This window comes from Pogoniulus pusillus, chromosome 24 (assembly GCF_015220805.1).
Source record: "Pogoniulus pusillus isolate bPogPus1 chromosome 24, bPogPus1.pri, whole genome shotgun sequence".
In the NCBI taxonomy this organism is placed as follows: domain Eukaryota; kingdom Metazoa; phylum Chordata; class Aves; order Piciformes; family Lybiidae; genus Pogoniulus; species Pogoniulus pusillus.
In genome coordinates, this window is record NC_087287.1 from 13,014,720 (window position 1) to 13,029,990 (window position 15,271).

Consider the following 15,271-nt stretch of genomic DNA (forward strand, 5'->3'; position numbering starts at 1 on the left):
AGGCAACCAGCAACAGAAAAAGGGGACACAGTCTCAAGTTGTGCCGGGGGAAGTATAGGCTGGATGTTAGGAGGAAGTTCTTCCCAGAGAGAGTGATTGGCATTGGAATGGGCTGCCCAGGGCGGTGGTGGAGGCACCATCCCTGGAGGTGTTGCAGAAAAGCCTGGCTGAGGCACTTAGTGCCATGGTCTAGTTGATTGGCTAGGGCTGGGTGCTAGGTTGGGCTGGATGATCTTGGAGGTCTCTTCCAGCCTGGTTGATTCTATGATTCTATGAAGGAAATTATTTAGCAAGCAGAAGAACATTTGTCTTGCAGGATGCTTATCAGAGAAGACAGAATTAAAAAGGGGGGAAAAAAAAAGACATTGAAAAAATAGTGTCTGATTACATACAACATGTCCTGCCAGATATTCTGAGGCAGCACCAGAAGGCACCACATTTCAAGTGGCAACAACATGTCATGACAATATCTGAAGAGCCTCCTTTTCAGTAAAATGGTTGTTTACTGTGCACTTGTTATCAAGCTGGCCTGTTTGTTTTTACCTTCATTTGCCCATTCTTCACCCAGCAGGTACATTTTCACTTCTCAGATGGAGTCTCATTTTCAGTGATTTAAGAACATAAACAAGCATAATATATTGAAGGGGAAAAAAAAAGACATATTTTAAATGGATTAATTCCTGCACCAGACACATTGGTCTCATTGATTCATACTGACTTCAGTTCCTTGTTCTCATGTATGACAACAAAAATCCTTCAACAGCTTCTTCACAGCTTCATAGAATTCTATGATTCTATGATTCACCTGTGGTGCTGCTGCTGGTGAATTGATGGGCTGATTTAAAGGAAGATACAGAGTGTCTGGAGATGGAGTAAGCAAAGGGCTTGTGTTGTTTATTCCTCAGCATAGCTCACTTCATTGATGCAGGCTTTCTGTGTATCCTCAGGCATATTCCTTAGCATGTTTGTGCTTGAGTGCCCTGTCTGCAAACCGGATAATAATATTTCTTTCTATCTATTCAGAGGGCAATTTCCTTATGACAGAAACTGGATCTTACAACATGCTGCTACAGAATCCACCGGTATGTTCCACTAATCATGGCTCTTAAAATTGGTGGTAAAAACCAACTTGTACAAGTATGAAAAATTAAATGCCAATTCTTCAGCCCAAAGCTCAGCACAAAGTAATTTTGCATCTTTGAACGAGCGCTTTCCGTCTTCATGGCAAATGGCCTCACTGGTCAAAATATGACAGGTTTGGCAAAACCTGTTAACATCACCTTTGAACAAAACAAGTTCAAGTGCCTCTGGAGCCAAACAGAAGGTGTTTTGAATGTAGAGTATTCTGCTACACATCTAGGATTTCCTTGAGGTATGTAGATTGGGGCAAGAGGAAAAGGAGAGGAAGAGGAGTTTCTGAAATTCTGAAACAGCTTATTTTCTGACCTCCAGCAATTGTTCTCCCACTCTTATTTCTCCATACCTAAATGGGGGCAAGCCAGAAAACAGTTTCACACGGGTGGTGTATGTCTATCAGCTTCAGGAGAAAACACTTCTAGGGTTTAAGCTGGTGCTCAGTAGCACTTCAGTGTACCCTGTATCCTGAAAAGGGGCTCCCTGGGCTGTCAATGACTGGAAGAGGGTGGAAAGGGAGCTGACTTCACTGTTCTTTATGTGCAGTGTTGTGTAGGGGTGTGATGAGACTGTTAAGATGAAGAACTTGGTGGAAGAATTTGAGGATAGGACCAGCAGAGGAAGTTGTCCAACAGAGAGTTTGCCACAGAATGGAAAGTAAAAATGGGAAGAATGGTATAAAGGAGAAAACCCCCACATTTTACAGGGTTTTTGTATCAGTAGCTTAATTCTAATGTCTGAGGACAATGAACTGATGAATCTCCTCCTTTTCACATGTACCTAACCCTTACATGATGAAATGGCAGTGCTGAGGCAAAAACTTGTAGACTGAGAAAAGAGAGTTTTGCCACAGCCATAGCAGTGATTTCAGCAAGCTGTGACATTTGAGCCTGTCTTTTACTAGCAGTAGTGATGCTCTGTTACATTTAATGAGTAACTGTAGTCAGCAGCTGACCATCAACCAAAACAGTAAGGGAAGCTTCAACTGTTGGGGCACCTTGGAAGGATGAAGTGTGGCATTTGGGTGATAGGATGCATGAAAAAAAAAGATAATGGGGAAGGGGAAAAAAAACCATGTCCTGAAAAGAAATTCGTGTCCCCAAACAGCTTTTTGCCAGACAAAGAACGTTTAGGTATCTGTGAAAATCTCTTCCAATAGGACGTTGCTGTACAAACCACACTGCTCACGACGACAGTGATTTAAAATACTACTTGCTCTATTCCTACTACTGGAAATGTGAAAGATTATATGAGTGTTTTGAAGAACAACTTCTTTTCTGCCTGGATGCTGATCTCACATTATGTGGATTTTGAGTCATTTCAGTCACCACCAAGGGATCAGAACGTGGAATCTTGAAGAACCAAATGCTGGACAGCCAGCAACAGTTGTGATGGTTCAAGGAAGAATGGCACATCTCACATCAATCAAGAGCAAACTTATCACTGTTCTCAGGATGTACCTGCATTACACAGGTACGTGCAGGATGACTAAAGTAGTCTGGGCACTAAAGTCATGGCTTCGTGTGTAAACTTTCAGTGTTTCTGTCCTATACTGTAATCTCACTTGTTTAAACCACTCTGAAGTACTGAGTCTTCTGAGTCTTGTCATTTCACAGACTCAGACATCTGGCAGACTCCATCTGTGCTATGGAACTATGCTATTTCAAGGTCATGCATTTCAGTACAGAATTCCTGGTGCATTTTGCTGCTGTGTGGGTTCAGAGTTCTAGGAATTACCCAGATGGTTCCCTGCATCCAGCCGAGGGACAGAAATGCTGGGCCAACCAATTCTAGAAAAGTCACATCAGAAGATTAATCCATGGAAACAGGTCAGGAAGGGCAAAGAGAAACAGAAATGAGGCTGCAAGTGAGTGGCCTTACAAAAAGTGAGTCAGTAAGAAATAGCAGAGTAGGCAGTTTGCTAAAGAGAAGCTCTGAAGCACACACACGCTACCTTAGTGCAAAAGGAGGACAGGGATTTTAGTAAGACCAGAGCGCCTCAATCATTAGCACTCCTTTGATCTCAGCATAAGAAGGAAACATGCAGAAAATGAAATGTAGGTCATCATGCTAAGGAGTTATACTGAAATGGTTATACAAGCTTTTATCATGGAAATTACACTGTGAGTTAGCGAGAGAACTAAAATGCAAGGAAGGATATTTCTGGAAGTATGTAAGTTAGGAGAAGGTGCTGAAGCTCAGGTGGTGTGCAATAGCAAGGAGAGAAAGTGCCAGGGAAGGGCAAAGTAAATATTTTTCTATCTTTTCCAATATATATAACTGAAACAAAATAACCAACAATTTATTGTCTGTGTACAGAACAATGCTTGTGCTGTTTCCGAATCAAACTGTCTCGCTTTTGAGCTTTTCTTTCATTCTCGTGGTCACTCAGAAGGCTTGTTTTCTCCCCCAGCATGCAGCTCTGAGAAATGTAGGACGTATGCTTTCTTGTTCCATCATCTAGGTTGTTACTGAAATATTTAATACTACTAGATCAGGTCAGGTCTTCTGGATAGTTGTGTGATACTATCCCGATCTGGACAATGAACCACTGAAAATCACCCAGTTGAGTATTTCCAGCTGCCCTGCTCTTGCTCTAGTGCTGCCATCTAACACTCCATGGGGAGCTAGCCTGTTCATGAGCACATTGTGAAAGACAGTACTAGAAGCTTTACTAAAATCAAGATATAGAACACATACTGCCTCCTCCTACTCAAATGCCTGATAATGGATCATAGGAGAAAAGTATTTTGATGTGACACAATTCCTTTTTGGAGAAGAACATATTGGTTGTCAGTCACCTCCTTGTTTTCTTCTAGTTATTTACAAATAGTTTGATTACTTCTTTTAATGCTCCTTTTTTTTTTTTTCTTTCCAGAAAATGCAATTTGAGTGACTGATCCATAATTCTCTACTCTTACTTTTCTCCCTTTCTAAGGTATTTATCCTCTTCAGTCTCCTGGACAGGCTTTTTTCACTTGCTCCCTGTGACAGGACAAGGAGCAATGGGTGTAAGTTGCAGCAAAAGAGGTTCTGCCTTAACACAAGGGGGAACTTCTTTACTGTAAGGGTCACAGAGCACTGGAACGGGCTCCCAATGGAGCTTGTGGAGTCTCCTTCTCTGGAGACTTTCAAGGCCTGTCTGGATGTGTTCCTTTGTGATCTGTGTTAGATAGTATTGTCCTGCTCTGGCAAGGGGGTTGGACTCGATGATTTCTTTGGGTCCCTTCCAACTCCTAACATCCTACGATCCTATGACTTCCCACCTATCTTCTGTTGAGTGCTAAGGGTAACCACCAAATGCCTCAGAGACTGCTCACCATGTCCTTTATAAAAGCTGCTGTCAGGCAGAGCTGGTTTAGCCCAACCAAGCTAAGTAACTTCTCACCATTTCTTTCTCTATTCAAGTCCAACTATCACAATAAGTGGATGTGGAAGTATTGGAAATGCTCCAAGACAGCAGCAGAAGTCAGTGTGCTTGCAAACTCTTGGTTTTTTTACACGGTGAGTGGCAGAAGCTTTTGGGGACAGATGATAAAAGCTAGCTGCCTCTTTCTGTTTTGGGGAGTCAGGATCATGCATGTGAAAATCTGCCTGTTCCCAAAGTTGAGATTCAGAGGCTGGTTTGAGTATCTGGACATTTCCTACACAAGAACTACCTTTTTTTCTTCTGCCTCTCAACACTGTGTGGGAATGGCATAAATATAAGAAAGCAAATGGACTTATGAGCATTAGGGGGAAATAAGAAGTGTCTTGCATCCTGTGTGAGGGGAAAGGAAACCAGCAGTGTTCAGCCTTTTCAGCAGCTAAACCCCCCGGTTTCTGTGTCTCATGTGGAGCAGAGGCTCTGGTTGTGCTGTGGCACATGAAGTGGCTGTGTGTGTTGATTAAGGTCAATTTTCTGGTCAAGGAAATCCAGATGGGGTTTGCAGGGTTGTTTTTCACATCACTGCTGGTTCGTTCCCGTCTGAAACCCCTCAGACTGCGGAGGCGGTGGGTGCAGTGAATTCAGCTGCCAAGCATCATCACGCTGGAGGGGGCTCCCCTGCTGTAGAACTTGAGAGAGAAGCAGCTCGCTGGGGTGTGAATGTGAATCTGGCAGGTTGTAAATCCCCCAAACTGCCCTCATGCAGGTGTCATGGGCCACCATTGGGCTGCACAGCGAGACGAGCAGGTGTTACCTCAGCTCTCAACCCTGAATTTACCACCCACGGCTTCATTGTAGGAAGTGAGGAGCTGCAGGGCTCTGTGGCAGCCTTCTCATTGGGGACACATTCTGGTATTGTAGGGTAGCTGCTTGCTCCTGAGGGACAGCACCTAACACATCCTATATCAGGAAATTGTGGGTACAGCTCTCTGCCACAGCATGGGCACTGTAACACAAGCTCCTCTGAGGGTCCCCTAGCCAGCAAGGTCTGGCCTTATCCCTCCAGCCCAGGGATGAGTCTCGGAAGACACCATGAAGACTCCTGAGATAGTCTTGGGCAGCTCTGCAACATGAACAGCAACTCAGGGCACATGTGGAGCTCCGCAGGCTCCAGGAATACCTTTTGGTGTAGTCCCATACTGAGAGGAAGATGGGTTGGTGGTGACCGCAGTAGATGTAAGGAGTTTTGTGCTGTAAGAGATTGAAAACATCATTCTTCATAGTGCACCATGGGCACAGCCACTCTGGTCTGGAGGGCCCTCACACTGGACAGCAAGAAAATGCCATCTGCCCTGAGCTGGCAGGAGCAGGGAGGTCATTCTGCCCCTGTACTCTGCACTGGTTAGACCACACCTTGAGTATTGTGTTCAGTTCTGGGCCCCCCAGTTTAAAAGGGACGTTGAGATGCTTGAGCGTGTCCAGAGAAGGGTGACAAGGCTGGTGAGAGGCCTTGAGCACAAGCTCTATGAGGAGAGGCTGAGGGAGCTGGGATTGTTTAGCCTGGAGAAGAGGAGGCTCAGGGGTGACCTTATTGCTGTCTACAACTACCTGAGGGGTGGTTGTGGCCAGGAGGAGGTTGCTCTCTTCTCTCAGGTGGCCAGCACCAGAACAAGAGGACACAGCCTCAGGCTGTGCCAGGGGAGATTTAGGCTTGAGATGAGGAGAAAGTTCTTCACTGAGAGAGTCATTGGACACTGGAATGGGCTGCCCGGGAAGGTGGTGGAGTCGCCGTCCCTGGAGCTGTTCAAGGCAGGTTTGGATGTGGCACTTGGTGCCATGGTCTAGCCTTGAGCTCTGTGGTAAAGGGTTGGACTTGATGATCTGTGAGGTCTCTTCTAACCCTGATGATACTGTGATACAACCAGTGACTGTACCCCTAGTCACCTACTGCCTCTGGAAAGAGTGCACTCTCCTTTCTAACAGAGTCAGGGTCTTCTTGCAAGAAGTGATTTGTGGATAGATTGCCTTTTGGGATTGCTTTCACATTTTGAGGAGTATGGGAAAGGTCTAAAAAATACTAGTTTGAGTTTCCTTCTTGCTTCTTTTTTATCCTAGCATTATCATGAAATAAATGTATTTTTTTACTTATGCCTTTGGCATATAAAACCATGTAACACCTGCCAATATATGGGGAAAAATAATCAAGATTAGATTGCTTGCTTTGCTAGAGGATTGCCTGAGAGTCTGGGTGTGCAAACCCTGGCTTACTCACTAGAGAGCTGATAGTGGTGCCTTCCCTAAACAATTAATTCTTCCAGTTGTTAATTGCATGGTGCAGTTATGCAAGAGTTAGGGAAAACAGACACTGTGATAAACTTAAATACTCTTGTCTAAAAACCCTGTTTGTACAGTCCATTTATTCGGGATGTTATTGTTTTGTAATTACTGGGTATAACCATATCTAAGCTACTAAAATAATCATACTAATTAATCAAAATTGACAAGCTCCTCTTACAAATTACAGCAAAAGCAAAAGTAGGGGGTGTAGGTTTTTTTTCCTTTGTAGATCAATTTCAAGTCTCAGAGAAAATGACACGTTTTGAAGTGCTTGCTGCAGTCTGTGTTACTGGAATAGGTAGATACAAAAATAGATGAAGATTTATAAAAAGCTGTAGCTGCTTGGCTGAAAATAGGTTTATTTCTTACTCAGACAGAAACCAATAAGTGTGTCTGAGGGGAAAACTGGCTTATCTTTCCTTCTAGTTTCTGGGTGCTCATCCTAAGTGCAATAAATACTTCACATTTTTTTCAGACACAGGGAAAATATGGCCCGTTTTATTTTGAACTGCATCTTGCATTCCCATCTCAAGGAAAAGCAAATTGTTTTCTCCCAAATTTGTTTTATGGTTTTGAGAAAGTTGGTTTCCTCCCATCTTCTTGTGGTCATCAATGGAATTCTTGGTGGGAACTGCAGCACATGGTTCTCCTTAGGTCACCATAGCCACATGGTATGAGGGTTGGTGTTTAAGGCCTGTTTGAGCAAGGTAAACAAACAAGTGGCACCATTAGCTATGCAGATAATCCTAAAATAGGGCAATAACTCAGCGTTAAAGTTACCTACCTCACTGACTCACCTCCCAAAGATTTTTGTGATGTTTCTTTTCTCTGATAACCTTGTGAACAAGTTTTCTTTTAGTCAAACTCTTATGTTCCCACAGAGCACTTTTTAGCTTTCAATATGTCACTTACTTCATACTCATCTTCTAACCTTCCAAGCCCACATCTTTGCCAGGCTGCCAATGTAAAATAAAGTTCTGGATCTTTCCCCCAAGCATTTCCTGAAATCTTTCCCCCCCCCCGCCCCTTGTCATTATATAAAGCACTATGGTGCTCTTTCTTTCAAGCTTGCCATCTGGATGTCATTCTTGATTTTGTCTCTCTTTAAATATGCATATTCAGGCTAGACCTGAAATGACGCAGCTTCTTTCTGTCTAACAGCTCTGAAAGCTCTACTTTCTTTCTCAGGCACTTCATCAGAACTATGGTCATATTTTCATCATCTCAGGTCTTGGTATTTCAAGTTCTTCCTTTCTGTTATGAAACCTTGCATTTTCTACTTCCCTAGGGATATGCAAACTGGTGCAGCAAAACTTCTTTTCCTAATTGACCGTAAAAATCCCCTTTCAAAACACATTCTCCTACCACCTCATACCAATCGCAGGTTTCTTGTCTTCACCTTCTTGGCACCTCACCACTCAGTATTTCCCAGGTTAACTGATCCTGAATTGAAACTTGGAGTGTGTGGTATCCTCATCTCCATGTCTTGAATCATATGCATACTCTTTGTCTCCTGAAACCCAGTCTCACAGAAGGGGCTACTCCTGATGGAAGATGAGGTGCAGAGTCTCTTCCAGGACTCAGGATGAAGGGAGCACTTCCAGGGCTGACTGTGCCCTGGCTGCCCTGGTACACTCCTCTAGAGGGTCCAGCTTCCGTCCGTTGGCAGCACAGTGAGTACAAAACAGCTGTTTTCACGTTTAAAATTACTATTATGCAGAGATGTTTGAACACCCGAGGTTGTAGTCTACTAACATTTCTGTACTTGGGAACCAAGGAATCAGATATGCTGTTGCAATAGTTTACATAGAGATTAATGTTTCTTTAAACTCACTGAAAATCTGCTTTTCTTGTCACTGCCACTCCTGACAGTGCAGTTCTCTGATCACTGTACTAGTAGCCAACTCCAAGTTTGTAACTGTATTTCTATTGTAAAACACTCAATACTTGATAAACTAGCAGCAGTTTCACTTCACCATAGTCTGTACTTTTGATTTTTCTTAACCTAAGAAAGCAGAATTAAGAATCAGGAGAATTCTTTTCCCGCTGGCTTAAAACTCACAGGTTCCTGATCATGACAGTGGCCAGTTAGTGGCTTGCACATGAGAGCACTAGAACCAGGACACACGTAAAGTAACTGTTTTCTCCCAGCCAGCCTGCCTTCAGGCTGTCAGAGTTCTAGAAACTCCCTGAGTCAAAACTGTATCCCTGCTTACTGCGCTTAGCAATTGCTTTACGTTCTGTGACTTTGTCTAGCCTTTTGCCACTCAGATGCAGTTCTGTTTTCCACAACCGCTTGTGGCAGCCACTTCTACACTGACGTGGTTGCCTGCAGAAAACAGTATCTCTTTTAGTTTGTTTAAATGTAAGGGTGCCCCTTAGTTCTCCTATTTTGAAACTTTCACTGTTCGACTTCTCTCTGCTGCTCAGGACTTTCACAGACCTCTGTTGTACCTTCCACTCACTTATCTCTTTTCCACACTGGAAAATGTTAGGCTCTGTGCTCTCTCCTATGTGAGTTGTTCCTTATTTCTGATCGGCCAGGGCAACGAGGAAGCGGATGTGAAAAAAACAGCTTATCACTACAGGAGAATACCAAGCCAAGAGGGCTGAGTCCTAGAATTCCTCGTCCAAAACACAGTTGTGAATCCCGGTGACAAAGGATCTCCTTCATCTCTCTCTCATACAATTGCCCCATTAACTCACAAGGTTTGTTTCCTTTGTGTCAAACACTTTTCCCCTCCACTGAGACAGAGTGAGTGCTGAAAGACGTTATTCATTGCGTGGGTTTTGGTTTTACAGCTTTGTTTTAAGCAGAGAAATTCAGTGAAAGAGTTGCTAAGTTCGGCATGACAAATTAGCAAGTGGTGGAATTCAGGCTGCAGGCACATCACTGATATACCCCCATGTGTATATCTGGTACCGTGTTAGCTCTTAATTAGTTCCACACTCTCCTTTCTTTGTGGATCTCTGTTAGCTGCTGTGCTGGTGCTGACTGAAGGGGGCTGTTGTGGCCTGTGAGACCCTCACCTTGTTTCATGCAGAGCCAAAATGTGTGCCCAGCGCAGAGAGCTTTGGTTTCTTAGGCAAATAATCAGAAGGTTCCCTGGATTGCCTCCTCACACAGCCCCAGTGCTGTACAGGGCAAGTTCCTTCAGCAGGGATTTCATCCATGGCAAATACTTGTGGTGGTTTTGTGGTGTTATTTGCAAGGTAGGTGGAGTGTGTCTATCTTATAGAATCACCCAGGTTGGAAGAGACCTCCAAGATCATCCAGTCCAACCTAGCCCCCAGCTCTATCCGATCAACTAGACTATGGCACTGAGTGCCTTATCCAGTCTTTTCTTGAACACCTCCAGGGACGGCAGCTCCACCAATCCAGCCTAGACCTCCCCCAGCATAACTTGAGATTGTGTCCCCTTGTTCTGTTGCTGGCTGTCTGGGAGAAGAGACCGACCCCACCTGCCTCCAGCCTCCCTTCAGGTAGTTGTAGACAGCAATGAGGTCACCTCTGAGACTCCTCTTCTCCAGGCTAAACTTCCTCAGCTCCCTCAGCCTCTCCTCACAGGACTGTGTTCTAAGCCCCTCACCAGCCTCATTGCCCTTCTCTGCACACGTTCCAGTATCTCAACATCTCTCTTGAATTCAGGAGCCCAGAACTGGACACAGTACTCAAGGTGTGGCCTGACCAGTGCAGGAACACAGTGTCCAGAAACATAGGGGACAGCAACTTATGACCCAAATACACTGATCATCAGAGAAAGTAGTAGCCTGTCCCAAAGACAGTGCAACTAGAGTGCTCTGACAGGATAAACGCGGGGCTGTGACACCCAACGGGGGGTGACAGTCGGAAGCAGATTGGCCTTGATATAAATGGTCTAAGTGGCTGAAAAACCCGTTCCTGGTCACAGGAAGACCTGATGAATAGTGCATAAGGGCTAAAGTTTCTGTCTCTTTCCCCCTTTTCCCTTTTGGCGAATCTTTATCTGACATGAATGGTGCTTTGGCTTTAAACGCTCCTGTGCCTTGGCTAGGTACTTAGGAGCAGAGACACCTCCCTCCCACCTCCTGGGTATGCAAAGCGACTCAGTGTCCGTCATGAGGCACCCGGCGGCGAAAGGCCGGGAGCCCACGAGGAGGAGAGATCTCAGGGGCGGAGGAAAGAGGCGACCGCAGGGCATACAGGCGCAGAATGCTGCCGAGGCGCCGGACCGGGGCACTCCTCTGCCCGCCCGTCCCGCTGCTGGGGCTCCGGCGGAGAGCGGTGGGGCGGGGAGCGGTGGGGCGGGGAGCGGCGCCGCACGCCTCCTCATGAATACATGAGCAGTATGAGCCCCGCGGCGGGGCTGCCCCCGCGCCGTGCTGAGAGCGCTGGGGGGCTGAGCGCCGGGGCTGCCCCGCCCGCTAATGCATACGCCAGCCTCATTAGCATAGAAATGAGCTGGCCCCGCCCCCCGGCGGCCATTTGTAGCCGCGGCTGCCTGACTGCGGGGGCGGGCGGTGTTCGTCCGCTCGGCGCTGCCGCACCGCACCGTGCGGCGGGGCTGCCGGCGGAGCGCAGGGGCGGAGGCGGCGGGGCCTTGCCACTGCTTAGCACCAAACCGCTGAGGAAGAAGAGGAGGGCGGGAGGCAGGCTGAAAGGTGCCGGACCCGGCGGCGCTGCTGCCGCGCTCGGCTCCGCTTGGCTCCCCCCGGCTTCCCCATGGCCGCGGGCTGCAGGGACGGCCCGGGGCAGGAGAAGTACCGGCTGGTGGTGGTGGGAGGCGGCGGTGTGGGCAAGTCGGCGCTCACCATCCAGTTCATCCAGGTGAGGGACCGCGGGATCTAACGGGGAACCGCGCCACCCAGTCGCCGGGCCTGGGCGCTGCCCGGCGCGCAGCGCGGGGGGGTGTCGGGGCGACGCGGCGGGCTGTCGGCGGTGGGACTGTTGGGCCGGGGCAGCGGGAAGCTAAAGGCGGGGAGACGGTAGCGTGACCTTGAGGGGCCCGGGCCGGCGGTTGGGGTGCGACGCCCGGGGGCGGTGTGAGCCCCCGGGAAGGTTCTGGAGGGCGGGAAGGGCGGACGCCGGCCGCAGCCCGAAGCGGGCCTCCGCCGCGCTGCGCGGCTCCTGGGGTTGGCGCCGCCCGGTCGGGCGCTAACGGCGCCGGGGGCGCGGGGTGGCTGAGGCGCTAGGAGCGGCGGCTTTCCCCAGTGGCGCGGGCGGGGTCCTGCTCAGCGCTCCGCCCGGGAAGCAGCAGTCGCGGTAATCGGCCGAGAGAGCAGTGACACTTGGCGTCCGGCTCCGAAATAGCTGCCCCACGGCTGAACTGCGTTTGTCGTGCTGGCCGGCGAGGGGCTGTTGCAGCCTCCCCCACGGGAGAGGGCTTCGCGACTGAGCGGGTCCGCTGAGCGACCAGCGCCCACCGCCCCCTGGGCTCTTGCTGTCGCTGCTGCAAGTTCTAGATAATGGAACTTTAAAAATCCCTCTTCCAGCAAAAATCGTGACATAAACTGTGCAGTGTTAGTCAGATGAGGATGGTCCTTTTTACTGTTCTGCCACGAATTCAGCCATACCCCTCTATCTGTTTTCTGCCCTGTTGCTCTCAGCTTTTGTACCACTGTTTCTCATCCGCTTCTGCTTGCGGTGGAAGGAGGAGACAACTGCTTACGTTCTACTTGCTGGCATTGCCGGTGGCAGATCTGGAGAGAATGACTTTTTCTTTAATTCCGTTGAGGAGACACTGTAATATTGTACCTACCCCTAAGACAGGCTGTTTGACAGCAAGGCAGACCTGTCGTTTAATGCTTATGGCAATGGTACTCTCAAGTAATACTTTGTTAGGATAGCAAATCGAGTGTATCTTTCTTGAATTCTTCAGCAATGTGTGCATTTCTGCGTTCCTTGGCTGTAACGTTCTGTTGAGAACTTGAGCTTCGCAGCATAGCTTTCTGCATTCTGAGTGTCTGTAGAAAAGAGCACTTTGAGAATCTGGGTAAGAACTGTTAACTAAATGTTTGGTAGATCCAGTACTGTACGAGATGTTTCAGTAACTGACGCTTCAGGAGAAGGAGTTCTTTGGAAATAAGTTTGGATGGTGCATGTGAGGTGGTTCAGAACTACTGTTGCAACGGTGCTGTGTTTGTCGGATGTGTGGATAGGTGGTCAGGTGCTGGTGAGATACCGACTTGTTGCTGTTTGAAGGTGATGGGACTAGAATAACTGCATTCTCCTGGGCCTGTGGATTCAATTTGTCGTTGTTTGTATATGGAGATAATTAATTACTGTGGTTGACTGAAACTGATTTAGAGTGGCATTCACTCAGATGTGTTACTGCTGCTTTACATGGTACTGCCTGCATCTTCATCTGGACATCTAAACTGGTTGTGACAGTGATGTGTGCAACTGGATGTAGCTTTGGGTCTGAGAGGCAGCTGTCTTGGAAAATGTTGCTGAAAGGGTCTCTGGAGGGTCTGGCCATGTTAAAGGCTTTTGGATAATTTTAAATCTTAATTTCTGTTAAAAGGAGGAGGGAAAAAAGTGCAGAGCACACCTGATGCTGTGATATGTTTATTTTAACAGTAGTAAGGTTCTGCCAAGTGCTGGATAACTTAAATATTTGAGTGCTGGTAGAAATTAATTCTTTAAAACAAAAGCTTGAGTTATGCCCCTGGAGAAATGAAAGGTTTGGCTCAGTTGCTGTGACTGACACTTGTCTTTCAGGTATCTGCAAAAGAGGAACCCATGTCTGCTTTGTCACATATAAGGATTTTTTCAAATTAATAGCAGAAAAAGAAATACTTCACTTGGAAATAATCTTGAGGGAACAACAACATAGTGTTAAGCTGACATGTTGAGGGTGAATGTTTCTAAGTAACTAACTTACTGTCAGTTTGTATTAAGTTTTATCTGCATCTTTTTGCCCTTCTGGCTGCTTTATCTTGAAATAAAATCTTGCCACCACAAAGTGGCGTTTAGCAGAAAGTTCAACCTTCTGGCAAAAAAAGAGCAATAGCTGGAAGATAAAGACCTTCTGAGCAGAACCTCAGGCACTGTGGAGAAGAGTTTTATAGTGTTTCCTTGCTTGCTGTGTAGTTACAGACAATGAGAGATGAGACTTGGTGTATTATTTATATACCACAGTACCTTCCTGAGTTCTTCAAGCTATGATGTTATCAAGTGTGTGCAATGCCATGCAACCACTCATGTAGTTTTTCTATAGTATTACCAGATAGGTTGTTTGTCTTTTGAGGCTCCAAATTGGTTTAAAATTGATGACAAACAAGTCACATGCTTAGGTTTTGGAATTTCTTCGGGTTAAATGACTAACTTGTAGTTGCCTTTACCAAAACATGTATCGGTCCCAGCTCTCAACATAACAAATCTTCATGTCAGTGAAGGATTTAAATTCTTCTTTGCTTTGTTGCTTGTGTTTAAAATATGGCTGTCACCAACTCAGTTCTGAAGCTTAAAAAGGAAAGGTTCTTCTTACAGATGCTAGTAAATATTTCCACATTTGGTCTTGCTTTCTTATAATCTTCTATTTAATTTTCCAATTAGTCAGTACTCAAATACAGACATCCTTGCTTTTGCTTCAGTGCTGCTCATTATTTTGCAGTAAACAAGAATATTGTGGTGCTGGGATATGAGAAAGTATGTGCCATGACTTGCATTGTATTGTTGAATGATGAAGAGGGATTCATCTTTGAAAATGGGAAAACTCTTCCTTCGTTTCAGATTAAATGAGAACAGGAGAAATGAGGATGTAAGAAGAACCGGTTCATCCTCTTTCTTCTGCCAGCTTTCTGGGATCTGTGCACAGCACGTCCTTTCCAGCCTTGTTTAGGTGTTAGTAGGGAAATAGAGCATTCATTCTTACAAGAGTAGTGACTGCTGAGATTGGGCTCTTATTGTGGTAGTGATCAGCATGGCTCCTGTGTGCGAAAGTATCAGTTCCTAAAGATTGCTGTGCCTCAATCTGAGCTGAAACAACAATGTTTTTGTAAAGCAAGCCCGCGTCATACAATGAAAGCTCTTTCATGTACTTGATTCAGCGTTGTTGTGCCAATTAGTTCAATGCAGTAGGAATGATGCATGAGGTGTAACTGGCCACTTGTATATAATTGCTTGTGGTCTTTGGGTTCGCTTGTCAGAAGTTCACTTAACAACTTGGAGAAACTTCAGAGTACGAATTAGCAGATGAAAGCTTTCAGTGGTTAGATAGCTGGTGTGTTCCTCAAAACTCTTCCTCTGGGGAGATAAACACAGCTCAATATTGCTGTTGGTGGGCCAGGATTTCATCCTGGAAATACCAAATAATTTCCTTTAAATCAGGATATGATATATGAACTTAATGCTGTCGAGTCTGTGCACAATTGAGTCGGGAAGTGAAGATGTTTTAATTGTAGAGGAGAGACGATGGGCTTTGTCACGGCTATAAAATCTAGGAAAGCAGT

At 46.2% G+C, this 15,271-nt stretch overlaps 1 protein-coding gene across 1 annotated transcript in view; it reads left to right on the plus strand.

The window, feature by feature from the left end:
• The first annotated feature begins 11,320 nt into the window (after positions 1-11,320).
• RRAS2 (RAS related 2) overlaps positions 11,321-15,271 on the plus strand; it is a 44,784-nt gene continuing 40,833 nt past the window's right edge. Inside the window, exon 1 of the mRNA XM_064163659.1 lies at positions 11,321-11,645. Coding sequence (XP_064019729.1) covers positions 11,541-11,645 — 105 coding nt within the window. The 5' untranslated portion in view covers positions 11,321-11,540. The remainder of the gene's footprint in view (positions 11,646-15,271) is intronic.